This window comes from Zeugodacus cucurbitae, chromosome 5 (assembly GCF_028554725.1).
Source record: "Zeugodacus cucurbitae isolate PBARC_wt_2022May chromosome 5, idZeuCucr1.2, whole genome shotgun sequence".
In the NCBI taxonomy this organism is placed as follows: Eukaryota; Metazoa; Arthropoda; class Insecta; order Diptera; family Tephritidae; genus Zeugodacus; species Zeugodacus cucurbitae.
The window spans coordinates 40128687-40150674 of record NC_071670.1 but is presented as its reverse complement, the minus strand read 5'-3'; the positions used below and the strand labels follow the sequence as shown (position 1 = coordinate 40150674).

General features: G+C 35.8%; 1 protein-coding gene and 1 pseudogene across 29 annotated transcripts in view; both read right to left on the bottom strand.

Moving 5' to 3' along the window:
• Window positions 1-21988, bottom strand: part of LOC105215533 (disks large 1 tumor suppressor protein) — a 119448-nt gene that overhangs the window by 49232 nt on the left and 48228 nt on the right. For 21 of the 29 annotated variants that reach the window (XM_054232082.1, XM_054232084.1, XM_054232091.1 and 18 more), the window contains one exon: window positions 3407-3628. In XM_054232082.1, the coding sequence (XP_054088057.1) occupies window positions 3407-3628 (222 nt within the window). Of the gene's footprint in view, window positions 1-610; window positions 2170-3406; window positions 3629-3830; window positions 4474-21988 lie in introns of those variants that run through there. The other 8 variants (XM_054232087.1, XM_054232095.1, XM_054232089.1 and 5 more) reach the window with 4 other exon arrangements.
• On the bottom strand, window positions 11220-11413 carry LOC114804381 (small nucleolar RNA U3; annotated as a pseudogene).

Here is a 21988-nt window from a genome sequence, read left to right as displayed (position 1 = left end):
AGACGGCGACAAAAACAGAAAACCGATGAAGTAGGCCATACTGGGCTTAGTAGAACATACAGCTATACATTAATGATGCTGCTACAACGATCTCTAGCGAAGGTGGATATAAAAGAATATGAGCTTACAAGTGAATTTGTGTACATTGCGACACACAAAACCATTCATGAATATGCGGGGCGTCCAATAGACCAACAGAAACCTACTACTTAAATAGTTGCTTTACATTTCACTTGGTTGTGCTTAGTTTGATGTCGTACGATAGTAGAAACGTCACAGGGGCGTTGTCGGACTAGCGGAATCGCCTTGACAATGTTTTTTGACCAGCTACAACCTACTAGGGACTTAATGCAAACGCAAATTTGCTTTGGTACACACAAAATGAGTCGCCACTGCTGAGCTAGTTGGGGCTCACTAACGCCAATAAGTAAATTTATAAATAAACTATGGAATCATCCAATGAATGTGTCCATAGCACCCAGTCACAGCACCCACTACACAGCCGAAATAATTCATATAACTTTTTCAGCTTGCTAAAAATACTACTTTCCAATTGCAAATTATATCACTACTTTCAAAATGCTTCAAATTTAAATAATATTTCATTTACCGACTCCAAATTAAAAAGCGAGGAGACTTTTTTGATGAATCCACCACCACTACCACTGCCATCTTGACGTTTCTTCTTACGCGTTGTCATCTCGTTGTGCCACACAAACACTAATCCTCAAGAAATTCTCCTATATATTTAATAAAAAGGCACTTTTCACTATTTTCTAGCGTTTTTTTTTTTCACGCTTTTACCGTCACTAAATTCACTGTCAGCCAATTGCTATAGATGTCACTCGTTGCTCTATTGCGCTCGTTCGACTTTATTTCAAATTCAATTCAGAATTTTTTACGCGCACGAAAAATAAAAAATAAACATTTCTGTGATATAAAAACACTGCGCGCCGAGCTAAAGTTGCCTCCTTTTTTGCTTCTTCTTATTTTCACACGCCGTTAATGTTTGTTGTCCACTTTCTGTGCTCACGCTGCCGCCGCGACGTTTTTAAGCAATTGCTTGCTCTCTCTCCTTTCCTATTCTCTCTCTTTAACTTTCTGTTACTTTTTTTCCCACTCAGCGATTATTTCGCGTGCTTCAACACTGACTCTGCGACTTTTTGCTTTTGTTACACTACGACTGTTGTAATTTTTTTCATGTTGCATACAACTATTTAGTTTTTTTAAGAATTTGTAGTTTATTTTTAGCACATTTTCGAATTTGTTTCGCGTTTGTCGTTCGCGCACGCAATCTCGCGACCACTGCAGCACACTGGAACTACGAGTGTTTGACTAAACTAACAAACTGTCCGCGAATGCAAAGACCGCTACACACTTTGCTGACGACGATGTGAACATGTAACGCGGCAACGAGCCCAGTGACACCACTTTCAACCATTGCGCTGTCTATGACCGCTCGACATTACAAAACTAACAACAACAACAACAACAAAAAAAAAACAAGTAGCAATTGCAAAATCAGTATTATTGCTATGCCAATTGGAAGCACAAATAAATTGTTTACTTTATTATATTATATGCACCGAAATACACGCGCGTTTATTGAGTTCAACTCTTTTTTTGTTGTTTTGTGTCGAATACCCTCCGTTAACAAAATAATACAATACGTTCACTGCCAGCGCAACATGTTTACGGCCGCATCAATTCGATACTCGAAGCAAATATTATTTTACAAATTTTTCACACAGCTGGCAATGCTCCTCAACTATTTGACACTCACAAATCTGGCTTTCTGTTCGCTGCCTCTTTCATTGTCAATCAGTTAGCAACTTTTAATTGCAATGTAACGTCTTATTTGCTGCTTTAACGATACTTTTTCATTATCAAACGAACCCACTTCACTAAAACAACGTTTATTTATTAGTTAGCTTTAATTTTATACAGTTCTTAACACGAAAACAATGATTTAAACGCGCAACGAAACGCCGCTACGCAAGCAACACCCGAATTGGAGAACAGACGAAAATAAATACAAAAAAGAAACGAGGAGAGCGCGTAAAAACGATTGGCAACATTTCAATGAACTTGTTGCGGTGCACAGTGATGCCACAGCGCGTAAGAATAGTGAAGCTAGCTGTGGTGGATATGTTGAGTAACGAGAATTGGTAAATTTGACTGATTGACGGGAATGTAAAATAATTAATTTTCTTATATTACAAAACAAATTTAATTCTCTTAAATTAATTAATTAAATTTTAAGTGTTAACACCTGAGTTGAATTTATTACTTCTTATGCAGTTTTTAAATCAGTATATGATAATGAAATATAATTAGAATAATAAAATTATAAAATAAGTTTAAAACAAAAAAAATAAATTAGAACTAAAATTTATACAAACCTTTTCGTTCAGTGTAGTAAAATAAAATGCAACATGCCATACAAAAAACACAAACAGCAGTTTTATTTATTATGAATTGGCAAACGAATGGTTAAGCATATATAAAAAGGGTACAAAAATAAACAACTTAAATAAATATAATTATGAATTAATTATAAGTAACTAATAATACATAATAACAAGCGATAAAATGCAAAATTAAAGCAAATATTATAATTAATTTTTTTTATTATTGGCTTATTTGGGGTGGACGTACAACACCATTAGCCATAATTAGCACACAAAAAAAAATAAACGTAAGAATTAACGCAAATAAAATGCCTTACGCTGAAATACGTAATATAAAAAAAACATTAATGGCATGAAAATCGAAGGAAACGAGCGTGGTAATTTATTGTTATGTTGTTGTAAGGCAAAAAACATTAACGAAATCAAGCGGGCGGAAGCGGAAAATTGTCAAAAGGGTGCAGCGAAGCACAGGAAGGGGCGCTAGCGCACCTTATTTCCTTACTTTTGGGTAATATATAAATAAATGTTATAATATATATATATATATATATATTTACTACATTTTCGGTGAAAATATTTCGCAGGAATAATAATGAATTATGTATTGAATAATTGCATAGAAAAATTTATAAAAAAATTACCTTGCTGACTAATAAGTTTCCTTATTTGAAAACTGATTAATTAAATTTTCTTACTAAATTCGATTTTAACTCAATTGAAACTTCAATTAACAATTTGAGTGCATTTAAAGTTATTTGCAGCACGAAAAGTCACAACAAAAAACAAAAGCAATAACTAAAATTATTAATTTTCAAAAAATATTTTGCGCTTTGTTAAATGCAAGCAATCGTACATTTAAATTCCGAAATAAACATTAATTAATTTCCCATTTGCAGGCAATTAAAATGGTAAATTGGCGTTATGCAAACGTTATTGTTATTGTTACTATTGTATGTGCAATTGTTCTTGTTGTTATTGTAGACATTGACACTTACAGCTTCGCTGCTTACAGTCTCCACATTGGTATTGGACTGCTGCTGCTGCTGTTGCTGCTGCCGGTTCTGATAGGGCGCCGATTCAGGAGAACGAGCTGCCGCTGCCGCTGCCGCCGCCGCCTTTGCAGAGCTGCTGCTGCCGCCCTCACTTGCGCCAGTACCGCTAACGGCCGCACTCTCTTTGGGAATGTCGGCGTCGCCATCAACTTTCATGCGCTGATTCTGCAAAGAAAGAAATAAAAGAGCAAAATAAGCATATTTGACATCATTTCAAGTTTCAAAGTAGCAGTTCGTCGTAATAGCATTAAAATTTATAAAGGAAAATATGAGGCAACAGATTATTTTAAATGAGCATATTAACTAATTGAAATTCTGTATTTTTGGAGCGCACGCTCACGCTGCATTAAACGCTGTCAACACTTACATTCGCGCAACAGCAGGCGTATTGAGCACCACCGCCGCCGCTGCCACTATTGCCGCTACTCTTCTTACCGCTGTGCGCCTCAGCTCCACCAGTGGGCGTTTTCGCTGCACCCACCGGCGTCGTTGCACTGCTGCTGCCGCTGTGTTTCGCGGGCGCTTGTGCTGTTGCCGGCGCTGCTAGCGGTGGCGCAACCAATTGCCGGCGTCTCCGACGTATACGCACTGGAGAACGCGCACCGACATAGTTTGAGAAACGTCGACGCGAATGCCGTACGATTGACACCCAGTCAATCATGTTTGGTTTTTAAATACTTTTTGTCTATTTTAAATTATTTTTATTTTTTTTTTTTAATTTAAATCACTAAAATTATGTGTTTGTTTGTATGTGAGGCGCGCTGAATTTCGCTTTGAGCGTTAAATTGTACGTAATTTTGCCAAGTTGCTCACTGTCAATTTTGTTGTTGGCGTAAATAGCACATTGCATTGATGAAGCAGCCATTTAAAAGCACTCTGCACCATTTTGCGGCGTTTCCATGAAATCAGCCATTTTATGTACATATGTATGTATATACAATTTAAACAAATTTTAATTTTGCACACTCACTTAATTAGTTTCATAAGTATACGAGCAAGTTGAATGTAGCTACATGAATTTGCGTTAATATATCATGAGATATTTTTGTATATACATATTTGTTTCGTGTAAGTATTTTACAATATTATCAAGTACGCGGTAATGCTAACGAGCAGCAGGCGGCAGCGCAAATTTAGGATATCCGTGTATAAAGCTATTATATATCAGCGCAAACATATTTTAACGGCTATTAAGCTAACGCGCGGAAGTAATTATAGCCGGCGTAAACCATTAAAGTTGCCCATGTGTGCGCTTTAATTCCGTTTTTTTAATAATAAAAATAGCAATTACTTTGCAAATTTTTTTTCCTGCTTTTCAGTTATGACACATTTCCAGCACTTGTCCAACAAAAAGGACGCTACAAGAATTCATTGTTTGCCGCTAAATACGCAAGCATTTGTGCTAAACATTTATATGCAAGTGTCATCAAAAGACACTTATGCGAGAAGAATACTCAAAAAAAAAGCGCAACAACTTTAGAAATATTTTCGTAGTAAAAGCACACTCTGCTGACGTATGTTGTCAAACTAAAAGAAAAAACTAAGAAATAACATAAAACTAACGCATGCTGGCAATACCATTGTTGCGTTCCACAATAGCCGTTGACAAACAATTTCAACAACAAAATAAATTCATTCAACATCAAAACAAAACAAGAAAACACTTAAGCGCGCACATATTTGGGGCCAAAAAACGCTCAAAAAATCTATGCCAGTACAAGATTTAACACTTCTTGTGCACATAACGCTTAGCAATCAACCATCCAATGCATAACATGGGTGTGCACACAATGCTCATAACAACGAACAACGCCTAACTAGTTGTGGGCGCGGTGGCAAGCAGGCAGCTTAAGAGCGCTGTGGCCATTTAAGGATATGCTGAGATTTTTGGCGCGCGGGTAGCGCTTGTGCGGTGCTTGTAACACCCGCTTGGGGGTCAAAAATGCCTGTATAAATCTACGCTGCGCTGCTGCCAAAGGATTGCACGACTGATGGTTAAGGTTGGTTAAGGTGGCGTTAAATTGCGTGTAAACGTACCACTACTATACAATGGGATTTATGCGCGCATATAACGCCATTTGTTGTTTAGTTTTTTTTTTCTTTTGTTCGCTGCAGCTAAAGTGCTTCGTTTTGTTATGGCATAGCCAAAAGCCGCGGGAAAGGATAATAACGCATTAGCAGCGATTGTTGGCCTCCTCGCTTTGCTCTAACAAATATGAATGGTTTTTTTTTTTGTTTGTATGTATGTATGCAATACGTTGGCGTGTAGATAAATATGATTTTATAACCCATTGAGGAATCAGTTACAACACGCACACTAAAGCATCAAATTATTGAGAACTTTTGCTGAACACTCACGAGATTGTTAAGAAAAATTTGGTTTATTTAAATTGAATTCAACTAAATTCTAATACAAATATGGATATTTAAAAATGATAAATCAGCTGATGTTTGTTTACGTTTTCTGGGCAATGTGAAGTGTGGTGAATGAATGAAAGAAAGGAAATAACAAAATTTTCAAAGCTTCAAAGTACAACGCCAAAAGTCTAAACGGAAAATTTTCAATTATGATTACATTCAACTTATAACCTTTTCGCACAAGAGCTAATTGATCAATTAAACGGCCTTTGCTCGATTAAAGCGCTGATTTAGATTGATTTCAACGATGAATTTTAATCGAGTTGAAAATGAAATCCAACCCGGCGAAATGGCAATAACACTACTCGACGGCAGATGTCGCTGCTGGAAATAATGGCTGTGGTTATTGAGATAATAGCAATCAACTGTTGAAACTAACCAACTTTTTATAAAAAGCAAAACCAAAAATGTATAACAGCTAATCGATTATCGAGTAGCCTGCAGTGCGAAGAACAAAAATTGGCTTCTCAATAAAAATTTTAATTAATCAATTAATTTGGCTGTGCGGAAAGGCTATTGTGTCGTTTTAAAATAATAACCAATAGACCTCATTTTCAATCAAATGCCTCGTGAAATTGGTGACGAAAGGCTTAATTTGAGTGGCTCCTAGTAAATATTATTAAAAAAAAAAAATATTATGTAAAACACTCAGTATTAAATTCTTAATTTCAAATTTTGAGGTTATGAAAACCCTTAATTTAAACATTTTTTCATCCATAAATCTCTAAACTCAAGTAAACAATTTTAAATAAATCGTTACTAATAATTTGTCCACCACTGTATTTGGGGTTAAATAAGCGCGCGTAAGCACTTTCTATTATAATCGCAATTTGCATTTAAAATTCATCATCCATAGTTTGCTTGAGCTGCTGCTGTCGTCGACAATCCTCTGATGACATAGCTCGTACTACATAGAACGTTTTTGATTGTAATTTTTGCTTATTGCGTTGTTTTAACAATGCTTGTAATTCTTTGGAAATTTTTCGCTATCCTTTTTATTTTAACTGTTTTATTCTTGTATACACTTGCAATTCTTTGAAGAGTTAAACGAGGTGATTATGATGAAATGCAGTCTTTTTTGTTTTTACTTTTTGGTTAAATAATTTTATTACGCGTATAATAGTGAGAAAAATGACTTTGGCATGAAATTTCCTGAGGTTGCACGTATTAAAATTAGATTATTATGTGAAAGGGGACTTCACAAGTGCTCGTATCTCTTAACCGTATTACTATATTATTTCAGTATTAAAGATTTTTGTTTTCTGACATGATTTTGTTTAACTAATAATAATGCTCCTGTTGTTAAGATCAGTTTTCAGCTAACAGCTGCTATCACGGGCTCAGTAAGCAATTAAAAAGCAGAGCCCTCTCTCGAAAAACCAAAGTAACGCTCTATAAGTCACTCATCATTTCCATCCAGATGTATGGCGCGGAAGCATGGACGATGACCAATAAAGATGAGCACTCCTTAGGAGCGTTCGAAAGAAAAGTCCTCCGAAGGATTTATGGTACCGGATTTGTTGGAATGACGAGCTGTATGAGCTCTTCGGCGATATAGACATAGTGCGGCGTATAAAAATACAGCGGTTGCGCTGGCTTGGACAAATCGCCTGAATGGAAGATAACACTCCAGCGCGAAAAAATGTATGACACGGTACCCACTGGCGGCCGACAAAGAAAAGGATGAATGAAACTCAGGTGGAAGGATTAAGTGGATGTGGACCTGACTAAACTTGAAATACCCAACTGGGGCCGTCGTGCGCAATGCAAAGACGACTGGCGAAGGCTTATGGACGCAGCCAAAAACGACACCCGGTGCAGTAGTGCCAATTGATGATGATGTTTTCAGTTTGATAACTCTTATTATAGCCTATTCCTATTATATTATTATTATCAAAATTTAAGTCTATATCTTTATTTTATTAAGGACAGCCCTTTATCCATCAAAAGAACTTCTATAGTTTGATCTCATGTCTCGACAAAACACCTTGACCCCATCAAAATTTTCTTTAGATATTTTTACCGTACCTAGGAAAAGATGGACTTTAATAAGGATTCACTGGATCACTTTGGGTTTACCTGGGTTCAGAAGGATCTTGCGATTGTACAAATGTTAGTAGACATTGCAAAGCTCACATGAGACCCAAATACCTCGTATTAAAGCGGTGCTCCCACCTGGTTCCATTTGTTGGACAGTGAATCTGAAATGCATACCCTTGCAAGATTAATTATGAACTAGATTAGTTATGAAAAAAAGTCGATGTCACTTATGGTTCACATTAACTAATCTCAAGCACACTGTGATTTCTGATTTCGCCACACAGACATCGGAGTGGATAAGCACATCTTTGAAGGTGGAGGTAATGAGAATTACAAAAATTCCTGTGGTATGGCGATAAGCCTTCGGTTTCGTAGCATGTGTGGAATCAGATTATAGAATATCAACAACCGACTATTGAAAAGCACTCAGAACGACTCTCTTGTTTCAACTTCAGCATGGATTGCCATGAATGGAAAATATGTATATTTTCACTTAGAAAGTAAAATCAAAAGTGTTAGTAGAACCTGTCCAACAAAAATATTTTAGTGCAATGTCATCCATTTTTCTTTATACTTTTTTTAATATAAATTTAACTGGTACTGAGTGAATTTCGATGATGAGCAACACAGAACTTTTTTAGCAAACATCAAAGAAAAAACTGTATATAAATAATTAAAAAGTGTCAAAAAGTCAAAGTAAAGTCTTTTGAAAAAAACGCAATGCTTGGAAATACGGATAAAATAAATTAAATATTTCATCAAATTATTTAAGTTTCTCTATACAAAAGGTACACTATTTCCGGTGTGCGCATTTTGCACATTGAAATTGCACACAGAACGTCAAAAGCAATTAATCAACATCAAATTATACAACGGTACCACGATTGATTCGTTTATTTATAGATGTTATGGCATCGAGTTTTTTTTCGAATAATTTTTTTTCACGATTTTTTTTTTATAATTTTTGTTTAAAATTATTTTTTTCAACTTAATTTTCTTCAAATATTTTTTTTATCAAATAATTTTTATTCAAATAATTTTTTTATCAAATAATTTTTCTTCAAATATTTTTTATGCAAATAATTTTTTTTTAATAATTTTTATTCAATTATCGTTTATGCAATATTTTTTTAAAATATTTTTTATTCAATAATTTCTTTATCAAATATTTTTTTTATAAAATTTTTTTGTTTCAAATATTTTTTTAAATAAGTTTTTATCAAATCATTTTTATGCAAATATTTTTTTTTAAATAATTTTTATTCAATAATTAGATTTTCAAGTATTTTATTTATAGTTTTTTTTGTTTCAAATATTTTTTTTAATAATTTTTTATCAAATAATTTTTATGCAAATATTTTTTTTTAAATAATTTTTATTCAATAATTATATTATCAAGTAATTTATTTATATTTTTTTTTTGTTTCAAATATTTTTTCAAATAATTTTTTATCAAATAATTTTCTTCAAATCATTTTTTTTAAATAATTTTTATTCAATAATATGTTTATCAAATAATTTTTTTATTAAATTTTTGTGTTTCAACTATTTTTTAAATAATTTTTTTATCAACTATTTTTTATGCAAATAATTTTTATTCAATAATTAGATTATCAAATAATTTTTTCCAAGTATTTTTTATTGAATTCTTATTTTTCCAACTAATTTTTTTCAATAAAATTTTGCTCTCAATTCATTTTAATTTTTTTTTTATATTTTTCTATTTCCGTTTTCAATTAAAACTCTTGTTTTTTTTTGCCTTCACACATTTCACACACGCAGCAAAACGCTTAAGAGCTTTTTGTTTTCTGCTCCATGCTACATTTGATTCCAAAAAATCGCCAAAAACAACAACAACAACACTATAGAGCGAAAATTACAAACAGTTGGATGCTGTTGGCATACTTCTTTGCAGCACACACACACACACACAGTCGCTGTACATTTCAGTTGTTTATTTCCCGCGCGTCGATACACAAAACTTTTTGCAGAATTTTAGCGAAAACCGAAAAAACGCTACAAAGGCACACACACACTTACACGCCGAGATACACAACTTATTCAAGCAGCTGGCTGTATGCACGCGCGCGAAAACGAAAACCGAAATATGAGTTGGAAACACTTTTGTATGGAAAATGTACTATGTACGAGCGGCGCTTATTTGAAAAGTTTAAAATTTTTATTAATTACTCATACGCAGTGGTCGACGACCAAACACAATACAAAAGGCACGCACACACCGCACGCAATAACCGGAACGGAACAAAAACCTGTTCGACATACGCGCTGCGCTGCTATCACTGACTGACAACGTTGGAGCAGCTCCACGACGCCTGAACCTGTGTCCGCTGTGTATGGCTTAACTGCTGACTGGCTGGCTGCTAACTTGCTCGCCTGCCTGCCTGGCTACCTATGCAAGTGTGGAGCTATCTGCTGCTACGTCGACTAGCTTGCTAGCTGACTGCCTCTGTGGTTGACTGCCTGTGTTGGCGGCGCTCATCACATTCAGTGTTTTCTTGTTGTTGCTGTCTTCGTAGCGCAGTAAATTTACCGTACACAGTACGCATGTCCCGAGCAACGCGTCGTTAAACGTCCGCCCTCCCACGAAACTAAGACGATGGCGAAACGACGACATGCCTGTATTTAATGTTATTTTCAATTTGATTTGATTTTAACCACCCTGTATTTGTGGCTGTTTCATAGATAGATTCAGTGTTTTGCTTATTTTCTTTTGTTTTGTTTTAGCTTTGTTTTCATTTTCTCATTTCCATACATACATACATACGGATCTATATATATAATTGAAATATATATAAATACAAATATATATAGATTCAATAGCAGAATACACAATGGAATGCCGTCAATAGGTAGGTATAGGTATACGAGCATTGGTTTGTTTTATTTTTACGACTTGTTATCTTTGGCCGCCTTTGCTTTTTCACATTTGGTGCTTCGACATACTATTATATTTGCCTTCACCGCTGCTGGTTCATCCTGTGTTGTTCTTGTTGTTATGCATATCTTTAGTTTTTTCTTATTTTTATTTTCACTTTTGCTTTACCTTCAGCTCAGCACTCAAAACACCATTCGCCTTGGTATCCTTCGGTTATCTCAAGAATTTTAAAGAGAGCACATAAATTGAAGAGGATGAAGAGGATATTCAAATGTCGACACGCGATATCAAGAAATCGTATGCCGAATACGACACATATATATAGTACAATATAGAGAGGGATAAAAATATCGTGGAGTGACCAACACTTTCTTAAATTCACATTTTATAAATCTATTATTATCCGTTGTAACCGAGCTATCATCGAAGAAACATCACTTCTAATATGCCACAAGACAAACTTAGAAATTAAGTCCATAAACCTCATTCTGTCAGATAAAACGATATACCTCCTCATCGCGGGTGCTAATACTTTCGATTTGCAAAGAGAGTAAAAGAAGACTGACTACAGAAATAATCCAGTGAAGTATAGTCTTAACTTTTCAACGGCCAACGCAGAGTATTTCAACCAAAAGTCACACAAAATAGTTGAGAATTCGCAGAAATGAAACAGAAACGAAAGAAAAATAATGCGCAAGCATACAATTATACATATGCGTACACAATATATCACCAACCAAAAATTTAAACATTGTTCTACAAAAATAAGAATTTCTCAAATAGCATAAGCATGGCAAGTGCTTTAAGTTCTCTGCTTTACTCTCATTCACTCTCTCTCTCTCGCGTTACTTGTTCAACGCTATTCCCTCTCCACTGAAGCGTTAAACAATTATCGCAACCTTTTCCGAAGTCGTATAAGAAGTATAACTTCAAAAAAATAAACAAGACCCGCATTTATCTTGAACCACTGTACTATTGACTTTGAGAAGATGAAAACAAATAAAGTTTTATGAGAAATGTGAACTTTGATCTTCATGCGAAACATGCTATTATCGGAGAGCTCAATTTATCTGTGGTTATTAATATATATTTTGATGTCCCCACAAAATTTTGAACTTAGATCTCCAGAGACTCACTCTAATTATGTACCGTCGAGATCAATATTGACACAAAAATCCAAATCTGTTGTTTAGTCTCCATAATGCAACTTGAACTTTGACCTACGTACGAAATTACCTCATATTAGGACAAAAACTTAACATTGGTATTTTCAACTGCATTAGTAAAGAATTGTGAGCATAGGAAGTAAGAAAAAAATAAATGCTTTGCCTTCGGAATATACTGAACTTAGACCCCTGGCGACACATCCTCATTAGCTCCAGTCGGAGTACTTCATTTGTAGAGTTTTCGAATGTATTGAATTCGATTTTTTCTAAAGCCTGTCAACAAACTGATTGGACCTTATCAGTATGGCTTCCAACCTGGTCAGTCAACCAATGATCAGATATTCACCATACGCCAGCTCCTTGAAAAGACACAACAAAAAGAAGCGAAGCAAATGTGCCTAGTAGTGAACGAGGGCAAAACGAAGTACCTTCTGTCATTATGCAAAGGATCTCAGAGGTTAGGAGACCACGTCACTGCTGACAGTTACAACTTCGAGGTAGTAAAAGACTTCCTCTATCTAGGTTCCAGCGTAAATTCCAACAATGATGTCAGCCACGAAATCAATCAGAGGAGCCCTCTCTCGCCAAATAGCGCTCTATAAGTCACTCGTCATACCCGTTCTCATGCATGGCGCGGAAGAGTGAACTAAGACCAACAAAGGTGAGCACTCCTTAGGAGCGTTCGAGAGAAAAGTTATCCCAGGAATTTATGGCCGTATGGTATTCGTTGAAAAGACGAGCTGTAGGAGCTCTTCGGCGATATGGACATAGTGCAGCGCATAAAAACACAGCGGTTACTCTGGCTTGGCCATATCGCCTGAATGGAAGAAAACACTCCAGCGGGTAAAATATACGATACGGTAACCACTGGCGGCCGACGAAGAAAAGCACGACCAAAACTCAGGTGGAAGGATCAAGTGGATGTGGACCTTGAGAAGCTTCCTTAACTGGTGCGCAATTTAGAGACGACTGGCGAAGGTTTATGGACGCGGCCAAAATCGATTGTAGCGCCAAATTGAGAGATGATGATTCTGGGCATACAAATAATTATTAGTACCTATAGAAAAGTCTGAACATTAACCTCCGTGCGAAATTCGCTGCTATCTGGACCAAAATTGATAGATATTTTGGTATCTCCCATATGATACATCCTATTATCTCTAGTCGGGATGTGAAATTTATCTATGATATATTCGAATATGCGGAATTTCGAACATAAAAAATAAATCGTTTTAATTATTTAAGTCTCCAAAGAAAAATCTGAACTTTGAACCTTGATTGATTGACTTTAATTTTTGTATAATACTACGACTATATTTAAGGACCCACCTAATATACATAGAAACATACGCAACTACTCGCGTATAATACGAATGTTTGTACCACATTAACGCTGTGACGTTCACGAATCAAACAAGTAATCAAATAAACAAGACATACGACAACAGACTGACAGCCAGACAAGAGTATAAATGCCGTAACTGAGCACATACGTACATATGCATATGTACATAGGTATATATATGGAAAATCTCACACATCATACAGTTATATATGGATAAATGCGCATTTGCTTGTGCATATGTGTATATGTGTATGCGTCCATCTTGTTGACTGAATGAATGATTGAATGGTGAAGAAGGCATTTTTGCTTTGACATTGCTCCACTCACAACAACTCGGCCGCATCGTGCGGAATTTCACACAACAAGCTGTCAGGGAGAGCACACAAAATGCATACATACAGATATATGTATGTATATGTATATTCACAAACATCCGATTGCACAAGAAAATACTGTGGTTATGTAGGTACAGTGGGTTGAAGAGTTGAATATGTATGTATTTCACGTGTTTGAAAACATGACTCCGTGTGATTTTTTTCCTATTTCCAAAAATAAAGAGATCCTTTAAGAGCCGTTGTGTTACAAGCTTACAAGAAATCTCTCTTCTATAAGAGTGTACAGCTCCTGGCGTACGCCGATGATAACGATATCATTGGAAACAACACCAGCGCCGTTAGCTTTGGTTTTTCCAGACTGGATAAGGAAGCAAAGCGAATGGGTCTGGAGGTGAATGAGGACAGGACGTAATATCTCCTGTCATCAAGCAAATAGTCGGCAGTCATAACTTCGAAGTCGTAGATAATTTCGTATACTTGGGAACCAGTATCAACAACTCCAACAACGTCAGCATCGAAATCCAACGCAGAATCACTCTTGCCAACAGGTGCTACTTTGGACTGAGTAGGCAACTGAAAAGTAAAGTCCTTTCTTGGCGAACCAAAATCAAACTCTACAAGTCGCTTATCATTCCTGTCCTTCTTTATGGTGCAGAAGCTTGGACGATGTCGACATCAGATGAGACGACACTAGGAGTTTTCGAGAGGAAAATTTTGCGTAAGATTTATGGTCTTCAGAACATAGGCAACGGCGAATACCGCAGAATATGGAACGATGAGCTGTACGAGTTATACGACGACATTGACATAGTTCAGCGACTAAAAAGAAAGCTGCTACGCTAGCTAGGTCATGTTTTCGGAATGGACGAAAACACTCCAGCTCTGAAAGTGTTCGATGCAGTACCCGCTGGAGGAAGCCGAGGAAGGGGAAGGCCTCCACTCCGTTGGAGGGACCAGGTGGAGAGCGACCTGGTTACACTTGGGATCTCCAACTGGCGCCGAACTGCGAAGGAGAGAGAGAAGTTGCCCACTATCATGGATTCGGCTATAACCGGCTAAACGGTTGCAACGCCAATCACATACATATGTACAAACATACAAGAAATCGCTGAAAGAGCTAAATTCTATCCCAAAAATCGTGTTTGAGAAGTGTTTCGATTAGTGGAAGAAGCGTTGGTATAAATGTATAATATCGAATGGAATAAATATTATTTTCTGGAAACGATTATTCCCGTTATTTTTTGATCACACCTCGAAAAGTTAACCGAAATCGTATATTATTATATGGAGTGCATTGGAGCGATTTATTTACCATTGGCTTTAAACTGAAATATGCTCACGAAAATATTTCCATTAAATTTTGTTAAGAAAATAGAAGCTGGGGTCCGATTTCGCCCGTTTCACTTAGTTAAGATAACTCGCATAATTTCAGTATAAAGTCAAGCGGAAGATAAAAAATCATTATACTAAATATTTAAAGGCTACGGGAAGGCCGATTTTTCATAATTTTACCAATATTTTCGGTATTTTAAAAAAAAATTTCGGTATTTATGTGAAAATCGAGAGAAGCGCGTTTGTAATATATTTACGAAAGAATTTACAGTTGTCAATATGTATGTCATATTATTAAAAAACCCAAGAACACAATGAAATTGATCCCTTGCCATTTACAAAACACCCGGACATTATATTACTATTAACCACCCACAGTGCGATGCATAGCGTAGAGAGCTCACTTGAGCTCATACAAACATATGTAGATACATATCTACAGCATTACAGCGCGATTCTTTATTACCATAAATCTCAATATATTAAATTTTTAGTAGACATCAGTCAACGACGTTGACGTGTCATGACCTTTAAATGTTGTGCTAATCAAGGCTTCCGCTATCTTTACAGCTCAACAGCTAAATTGAGATATAACTAAGGGCTGAGCGCTTGTCATTATTACATTTCTACTTTCTACTTTCTACTATTGCATTAGTTTGAATATTTTCGCTTTATCCAGGTTAAGCTATTTTATGGATACACACTCACTTTCGCCGTGACACAATTATTACCACCTGTGTGCTATTTTTTTCTTATTTTGGTATTTTTCTTTTGCAACATTTTTTTTTCGCTTTTGTTGTTGTTGCTGTTGTTATTTGTATTTTTCCCTGCCCTTGCGCAGCTCATAACGGGATTTTGCCGCTGTGGTGCGCTCATTCACTTCAGGTTACGTATACGACATGTAGCGTCCGCTCTGCACGAGTTTACAGGTACACACCTATGTATTTGTATATGTATATAAGTTTGTATCTTTGTATGCGCAGAGTTGCAAAAGGAAACGCTGAAATATGCTGCTCGTTTGTACAAAGTTAACTGCGTTATGTTGCCTAATTTGTGTGCGTGCGTGTGTGTGCATTCACCTGAGCGTAGTTAATTGCTCGCATGAGATATTTCATTTTATAATTTCAGCTTGATTTTATGTTTTCATTTGTATTGCATGATAACTGAGTGAAAAGTGGTGGTTTAAGTGGAATTTCTGGTGCAATATATGTTTGGCAATTAAAGGAAAAGTAACTATTTTAGTGGAAAAGTAACTAAAATATTTGAATTTTATATAGAAAATTAAATCAGAAAAATATAAATTAATTAAATATCGCCGATGTGCCAACTCCCTTCCCAATGTGCAGTGGATATTAAAATATATGTATCTATATATTACTGAGAGCTACATATGTGTGTACATACATATCCTAGTAAGACTTGTTGTAAATATATAGAATGTTCTTCAATATCAAAACATTAATTATTGTTGTTGTAGAAACATAAAGCATTATCCAGATTTTTTATCAGAATACTAGCAAGTTGACAGCCCTGGGCGAGAGAAAATTCTGGACACATTCTGTTTATGTAGAACTCATAGAAACAGACTAAAAATGAGTGATACCAGAGGTCACATTGGTAAGTAATTTTTCAGAAAATCAATTAACAAACCAAGCGAAGCTGATATTACTTAAGGGGCACACCTAGTGTGAAATTTCAAAAAAATCAATTTTTTGTTTGTTTCATATTTCGGTACACCTTTAGAAATAACATATTAAAATTTAAAATCGATATCTCAAATAGTTTTTGTGTTATAGCAATTTAAAGAGCAGCCGTTCGTTAACAGTGAAAACGATCATTTTATCTCGAAACAGCATTTTCCGAATTTGCCTCAGTGATTACTCAAAAACAAATGATCCGATCACTATCGATATTTTTTACATGTTCTATATATAGTTCTCCGTGCAATGACCTATCGATTTTTGATCTGATCATAAAAACGAATTTTGGCAAGCCAAAAACGACCAAAATTTTGGGTAAAATTCGACTGTTTTTTTTAAAACGCCGCCATATTGTCAATTTTTGATTTTTCTTTTTCATCGTAGGTCATTGTAAAGACAATATTATATAGTTAAAGGAGAATTTCACTGTTTATTCTTGAAACATGTATAAATATATTCTTAAAATTTTGAAATAATTGATAAAGTATTTTTTTTTATAATAAAAATTCCCCAAAATCACCTTTTTTTAGGCGCCCCTTAATAAAAATATATATCAGGGAGAACAAATTTGCAACGCCATAAGGGGAAGCCTTGGAATATTATCATCCAATGCAAGCACTCAATTTTGATTTGTCAAATACTTGTATCTAAAGTATTAATCATAAATTTTTGGCTATACCAGCTTTTTTGCTGAAAGAGAGATCTGATTCTACTCGTATTGAGCATAGTAATGGACTTCCTGATTATTTCCACTTATTTCAGGTAACAGTAGGGGTTTTCAGAAACCATTGTTCAGTTATTGAATTCTGTTGTTGTGTAAGAAGATTATTAGAAGTTACTACGAAGTCAACATAACAGGTATGAAACCTGCGAAAAGTAGAGTTGAAGAGTACATAGTAAAGGGTTATTTAAAAGTGTTGTAACGTCATGCCGATAGATAGATAGATAGATAGTATATGCCGATAGAGATAGCAAACGACGCTATATTTTTTCCTACTCTTTTGACATTTCTCTTCAGTAAGGTTTGCATTATGAAAAGATACACGACCCAACAACGAGTCGATATTATTAAAATTTATTACCGAATTTACAGAGTCAGTGGCCTCAACTTTAAAAGCGCTAAGTCCTACGTAGCAATGAGACTCATTTCTGGCTGAATGGCTTCGCCGATAAAAAAAATATGCGTTATTGGTCAGACAGCAATCCACACGTACTCCATGAGTCACCATTGCATCCCGAAAAATTACGATTTGGTGTGGTTTATGATAGGCCGGCCGGTGTCATTGGGCCGTACTTCTTTCGTGATGATCAAGACCGACACGTTACTGTGAATGGAAATTGCTACCACTCAATGATTCGAATTGGATGACTTGGACTTGGACAATATGTGGTTCGAATTTGACGGCACCACAAGACACACAGCGAATGTCACAATCGATTTATTGAAAAAAAAGTGAACGTGTTATCTCACGAAATGGCCCAGTCAATTGTCCGCTTCAGTCGTGAAATTTGAGGCCGTTAGACTATTTCATGTGGGGCTACGTGAAGTCTCTATGACAACAAGCCCGCGACGATTGATGAACTTCGTACGAATATCGAATATGAAATTGCAGTATCGACCGATTTATGCTTCAAAAACGTCGAAAATTGAGTTCAGCGTCTGGACTTCGGCAAGTGTACCCTTGGTGGTCATGCAAAAATCGAGTTCCATACATATTGGCATCGAATGTACTTGCACAGGAATAAAGATTTTCATTGATATCCCATTTTTGTTGTATTTCAAAAGTAGTTGTATTTATTGAAAACCCCTTTATATATGCAACCTTTTTTAGCAGTATTTTAATATATGAAGTAGATATGTATATAATTAAAAATTATATCTCGTTATAAGTGTGTAATTATTTGGCATTTATACTCAGAAGCTTGCTAGATAAAATACTCATTTGCGATAACTCAGCATCCTGAATTAAAATGCTGGTATACAATATATTGAAGATATTAGGGGTGTTCATATTTAGATGAATATTTTTTGTATCTCAAAAGCAGTCGTGAAAGTGAAAAAGATGCTTCAGATTGTTTGTCTTGGCTATTTAATTTTTGTAGTCAAGCTGAAATGTAACAACTATGATGAGTGCTAGAAACAAATTAGCGACGAGTTTCATTGAGGAATGTTAAAAAACAAGAACTATTATAAACTGAATTTTCGGATAATAAAAATGAATATTTTGACGCTACCACACATGATTACTAAATCTAAATAAGTAGACTGTTTAATATAAGTATAATAACCAAAAACATAATTTGTTTAAAAAAACTAGACAAAAAATTTATAAAAATGTTTCAAAAATTATATGTAAAACATGTGTCATTAATATTATAAATGAAAATAATTTTTATAAAAAAAACAGAACTACCCTAATGTGCACCTAAAAATTCAGCACAACCAACAGATAAACTCACCCTCATACACACACATATATAATTTGCGAGTACACGGTAATTAAATTTCTGGCCATACACAAGCTACCATTGCCTTATTATTGTGTCAAGCAAATTGCTAAAGTAACAACAACAACAACAACAACCTGACAGTCAACAATATTAACACTGTGGAGCAAGGAAAATATTGAAGTAAAACAAGCTGGAATACCAAGCAGTGTGGCAGAGTCACTGCGCCATGCGTTGGCACAATGCGCCAATGTTTGCCTTGCTGTGGGTTGCCACAGGTTCGAAACGCATACACGCGCGCGCACACCACACCAGAGCACCGTAGAATCAATAGTAATTTTACCAAAATCCTGCTGGGAAATCGACAAGCTGGCGCCTGTAAAAATACCAATTTTCCAATATGTGTGTGTGTGTGTGTGGGTGTGTGGGTGTGTTGGAATTTGCTGGCCGCAAAGCAATAACCACACATACATATGTACAATCAATCGCAATGAAAGCTCTAGAAAATCAGGTGCAAGAATTCTCTGGCTTTGTTTTCGCTGTTCGCCAACGTGTTAATAACCGCAAAATGAGTTGTGTTGTTGCTTGTGTGGCATATTTCACACACAATTCATTCAGCCGTTCATTCATTCATTCATTCGCCCATTCACTCATTTACTCATTTTATCACGCATTTGCTTTAGCGTTGCTCCATCTGATAAGCACTTGCATACACGCATTCGCTCAATAATTCGGTCTTTGATTACCTGGAAGCATTAACGAATTGTGTTTTGTATGTGTGTGCATTTCGATTCGAAATTGTGTAAATATATTTGCAATTTCCGGTCTCAACTTGAAAATACATTCAATTGCTGCTAACAACCTGCCACCACTCCGCTGTTCTCTTTTCCTTTGTTGTGTCGCACTGAATTCTCGTATCCGCCTTGAAAGTGTTTGTATTTCCGTTCAAATACCCAGGCGCCATCGTTTATTAAGCTAAAAGCTCGCAGTACTGTTATTCTGAGAAAGAGAATTGCTTAAATCTTAAATTCTAAATGCATGGAGATTATGTATCTTAAACATTTCAATTTCAGTCCATTAAATCCTTATATTTTTGTCACATTTCATTTCGAATTTGAGCGCTTCAGAGAAGTTCATGTTTGAACCTTAGAAATTATTGACTCGGTGGTTCCTTGGGTTGTAATCCAGATCGAGACAAATTTGGAATTTCTTTCTAACGAAAGTTTTTCAAGCAATATCAAATCTCCGAATGGAGAATTTGAAGAATATTCAATTCTACCGGAAGACTTTTCCCTTAACTCCGTGGAAGTGGGTTATCATTAGATTAGGTTAGGTTAGGTTATGTGGTTGTCGAAACGACGCACCTAGGCCTTTTGGAGGCCCATTGTGACACCACTGGGACTAAGATCCCTCACACTATAGGGTCATCTTTGAACCACCCTGTGGTCTTAATAAAGTGAAAGAGTTCACATAATTTGATATGAGCAACTTCACCCACATCCTCGAGAAAACCGCGTCCAATAGTTGCAATTCTTTTCCTATACAGAGCCTTACATCCACATAGAAGGTGTGTAATCGTTTCTTCCTCTTCTTCTTCCTGGCAGCTTCTGCAATAATCGTTACTAAGTAACCCCAGCCTGCTGGCATGTCCACCAATCAGACAGTGTCCCGTTAACACCCCTACAAGGGTTCTTGTGTCATTCCTACTAAATTTCAGTAAACGACAAGTGCGGCTCTTACTCCATTCAGGCCATGTTTGTCTACTTACGGAACAAGTCGTTAATTGTTTCCATTGTGATTCAGCCATATCAACAGCATGTTTATCTGCACGTTGCCAGAGGCATATAAATTCCCTCTTTATTAGCATCTAACTGCAATGTTGTGCCCAATCTGGCTAATTCATCTGCTACACAGTTTCCAGGAATGTCACTATGTTCCGGGACCCATTGCAGGTGTATCGTGAAATATGATGTCATTGCTATTAGTAAATCCAAACACTCTTTCACTATCTTCGATGATATTCTATGCGTCTTTAGTGATTTTAAAGCCTATCATTAGATTACTCGATTATAAACGAGACTATGAAAATTAGGAAATAAGTTTTGGTAGAGGGGAACGTGGATTTTGCTTTAGAAAGAGAATAGAAAGACATATTAGCTCTACTTGCAAAGACAATATTGAGGGATCGTCTGTTATGGGTTTGAAAGAATATACACAAGTCGACAAAAGTAAATCTGCAGAAATTAAAGCAATCTAAAAATCTCAAGGAGATTCATTGTCAAAGAAGAAGAATAAGAATCCTATTCTAATTAGAACTGGATTATAATTAATCTCTAATCTGAATCTGCGTTCTATGAGAGATGCGGTAAGTAAAAGCCATGGTTCACAGTACAAACGTAGGGAGCTTCTACGAAAACACTCTACACTCTACGTCTCACCGAGGTTCTAACGGTTATTATTTAAGTCGACCTTCAATCCCTGAACCCTTTTTGGGCGACGCTTCTATTAAAGTGAGGTGATCAAGAAAAATGTTCAGGGAAAGTGTTATGGAACTCAAGGCATTGGGAATGACTCGAAATATCGTATAAGATAACATGATGAGCTGTAAAATGTAGTTACCGAGGAGGGTATCCGAAATACGCTGTCCGAAATGATAGAAACGCTTCAGTTCTGGATGTACTCGTATTTAATATTGTATTAGATGGTTATAGGTTATCAGAAACCGACTGGAGTTAGACTTATTACATCGACTGGGCACAAATACGCAACGAAATGACTGTCCACCAAAATTCTTTACTAGATTATATTGTCCAGGCATTTAAGAATAAGATATTAGGACATACAT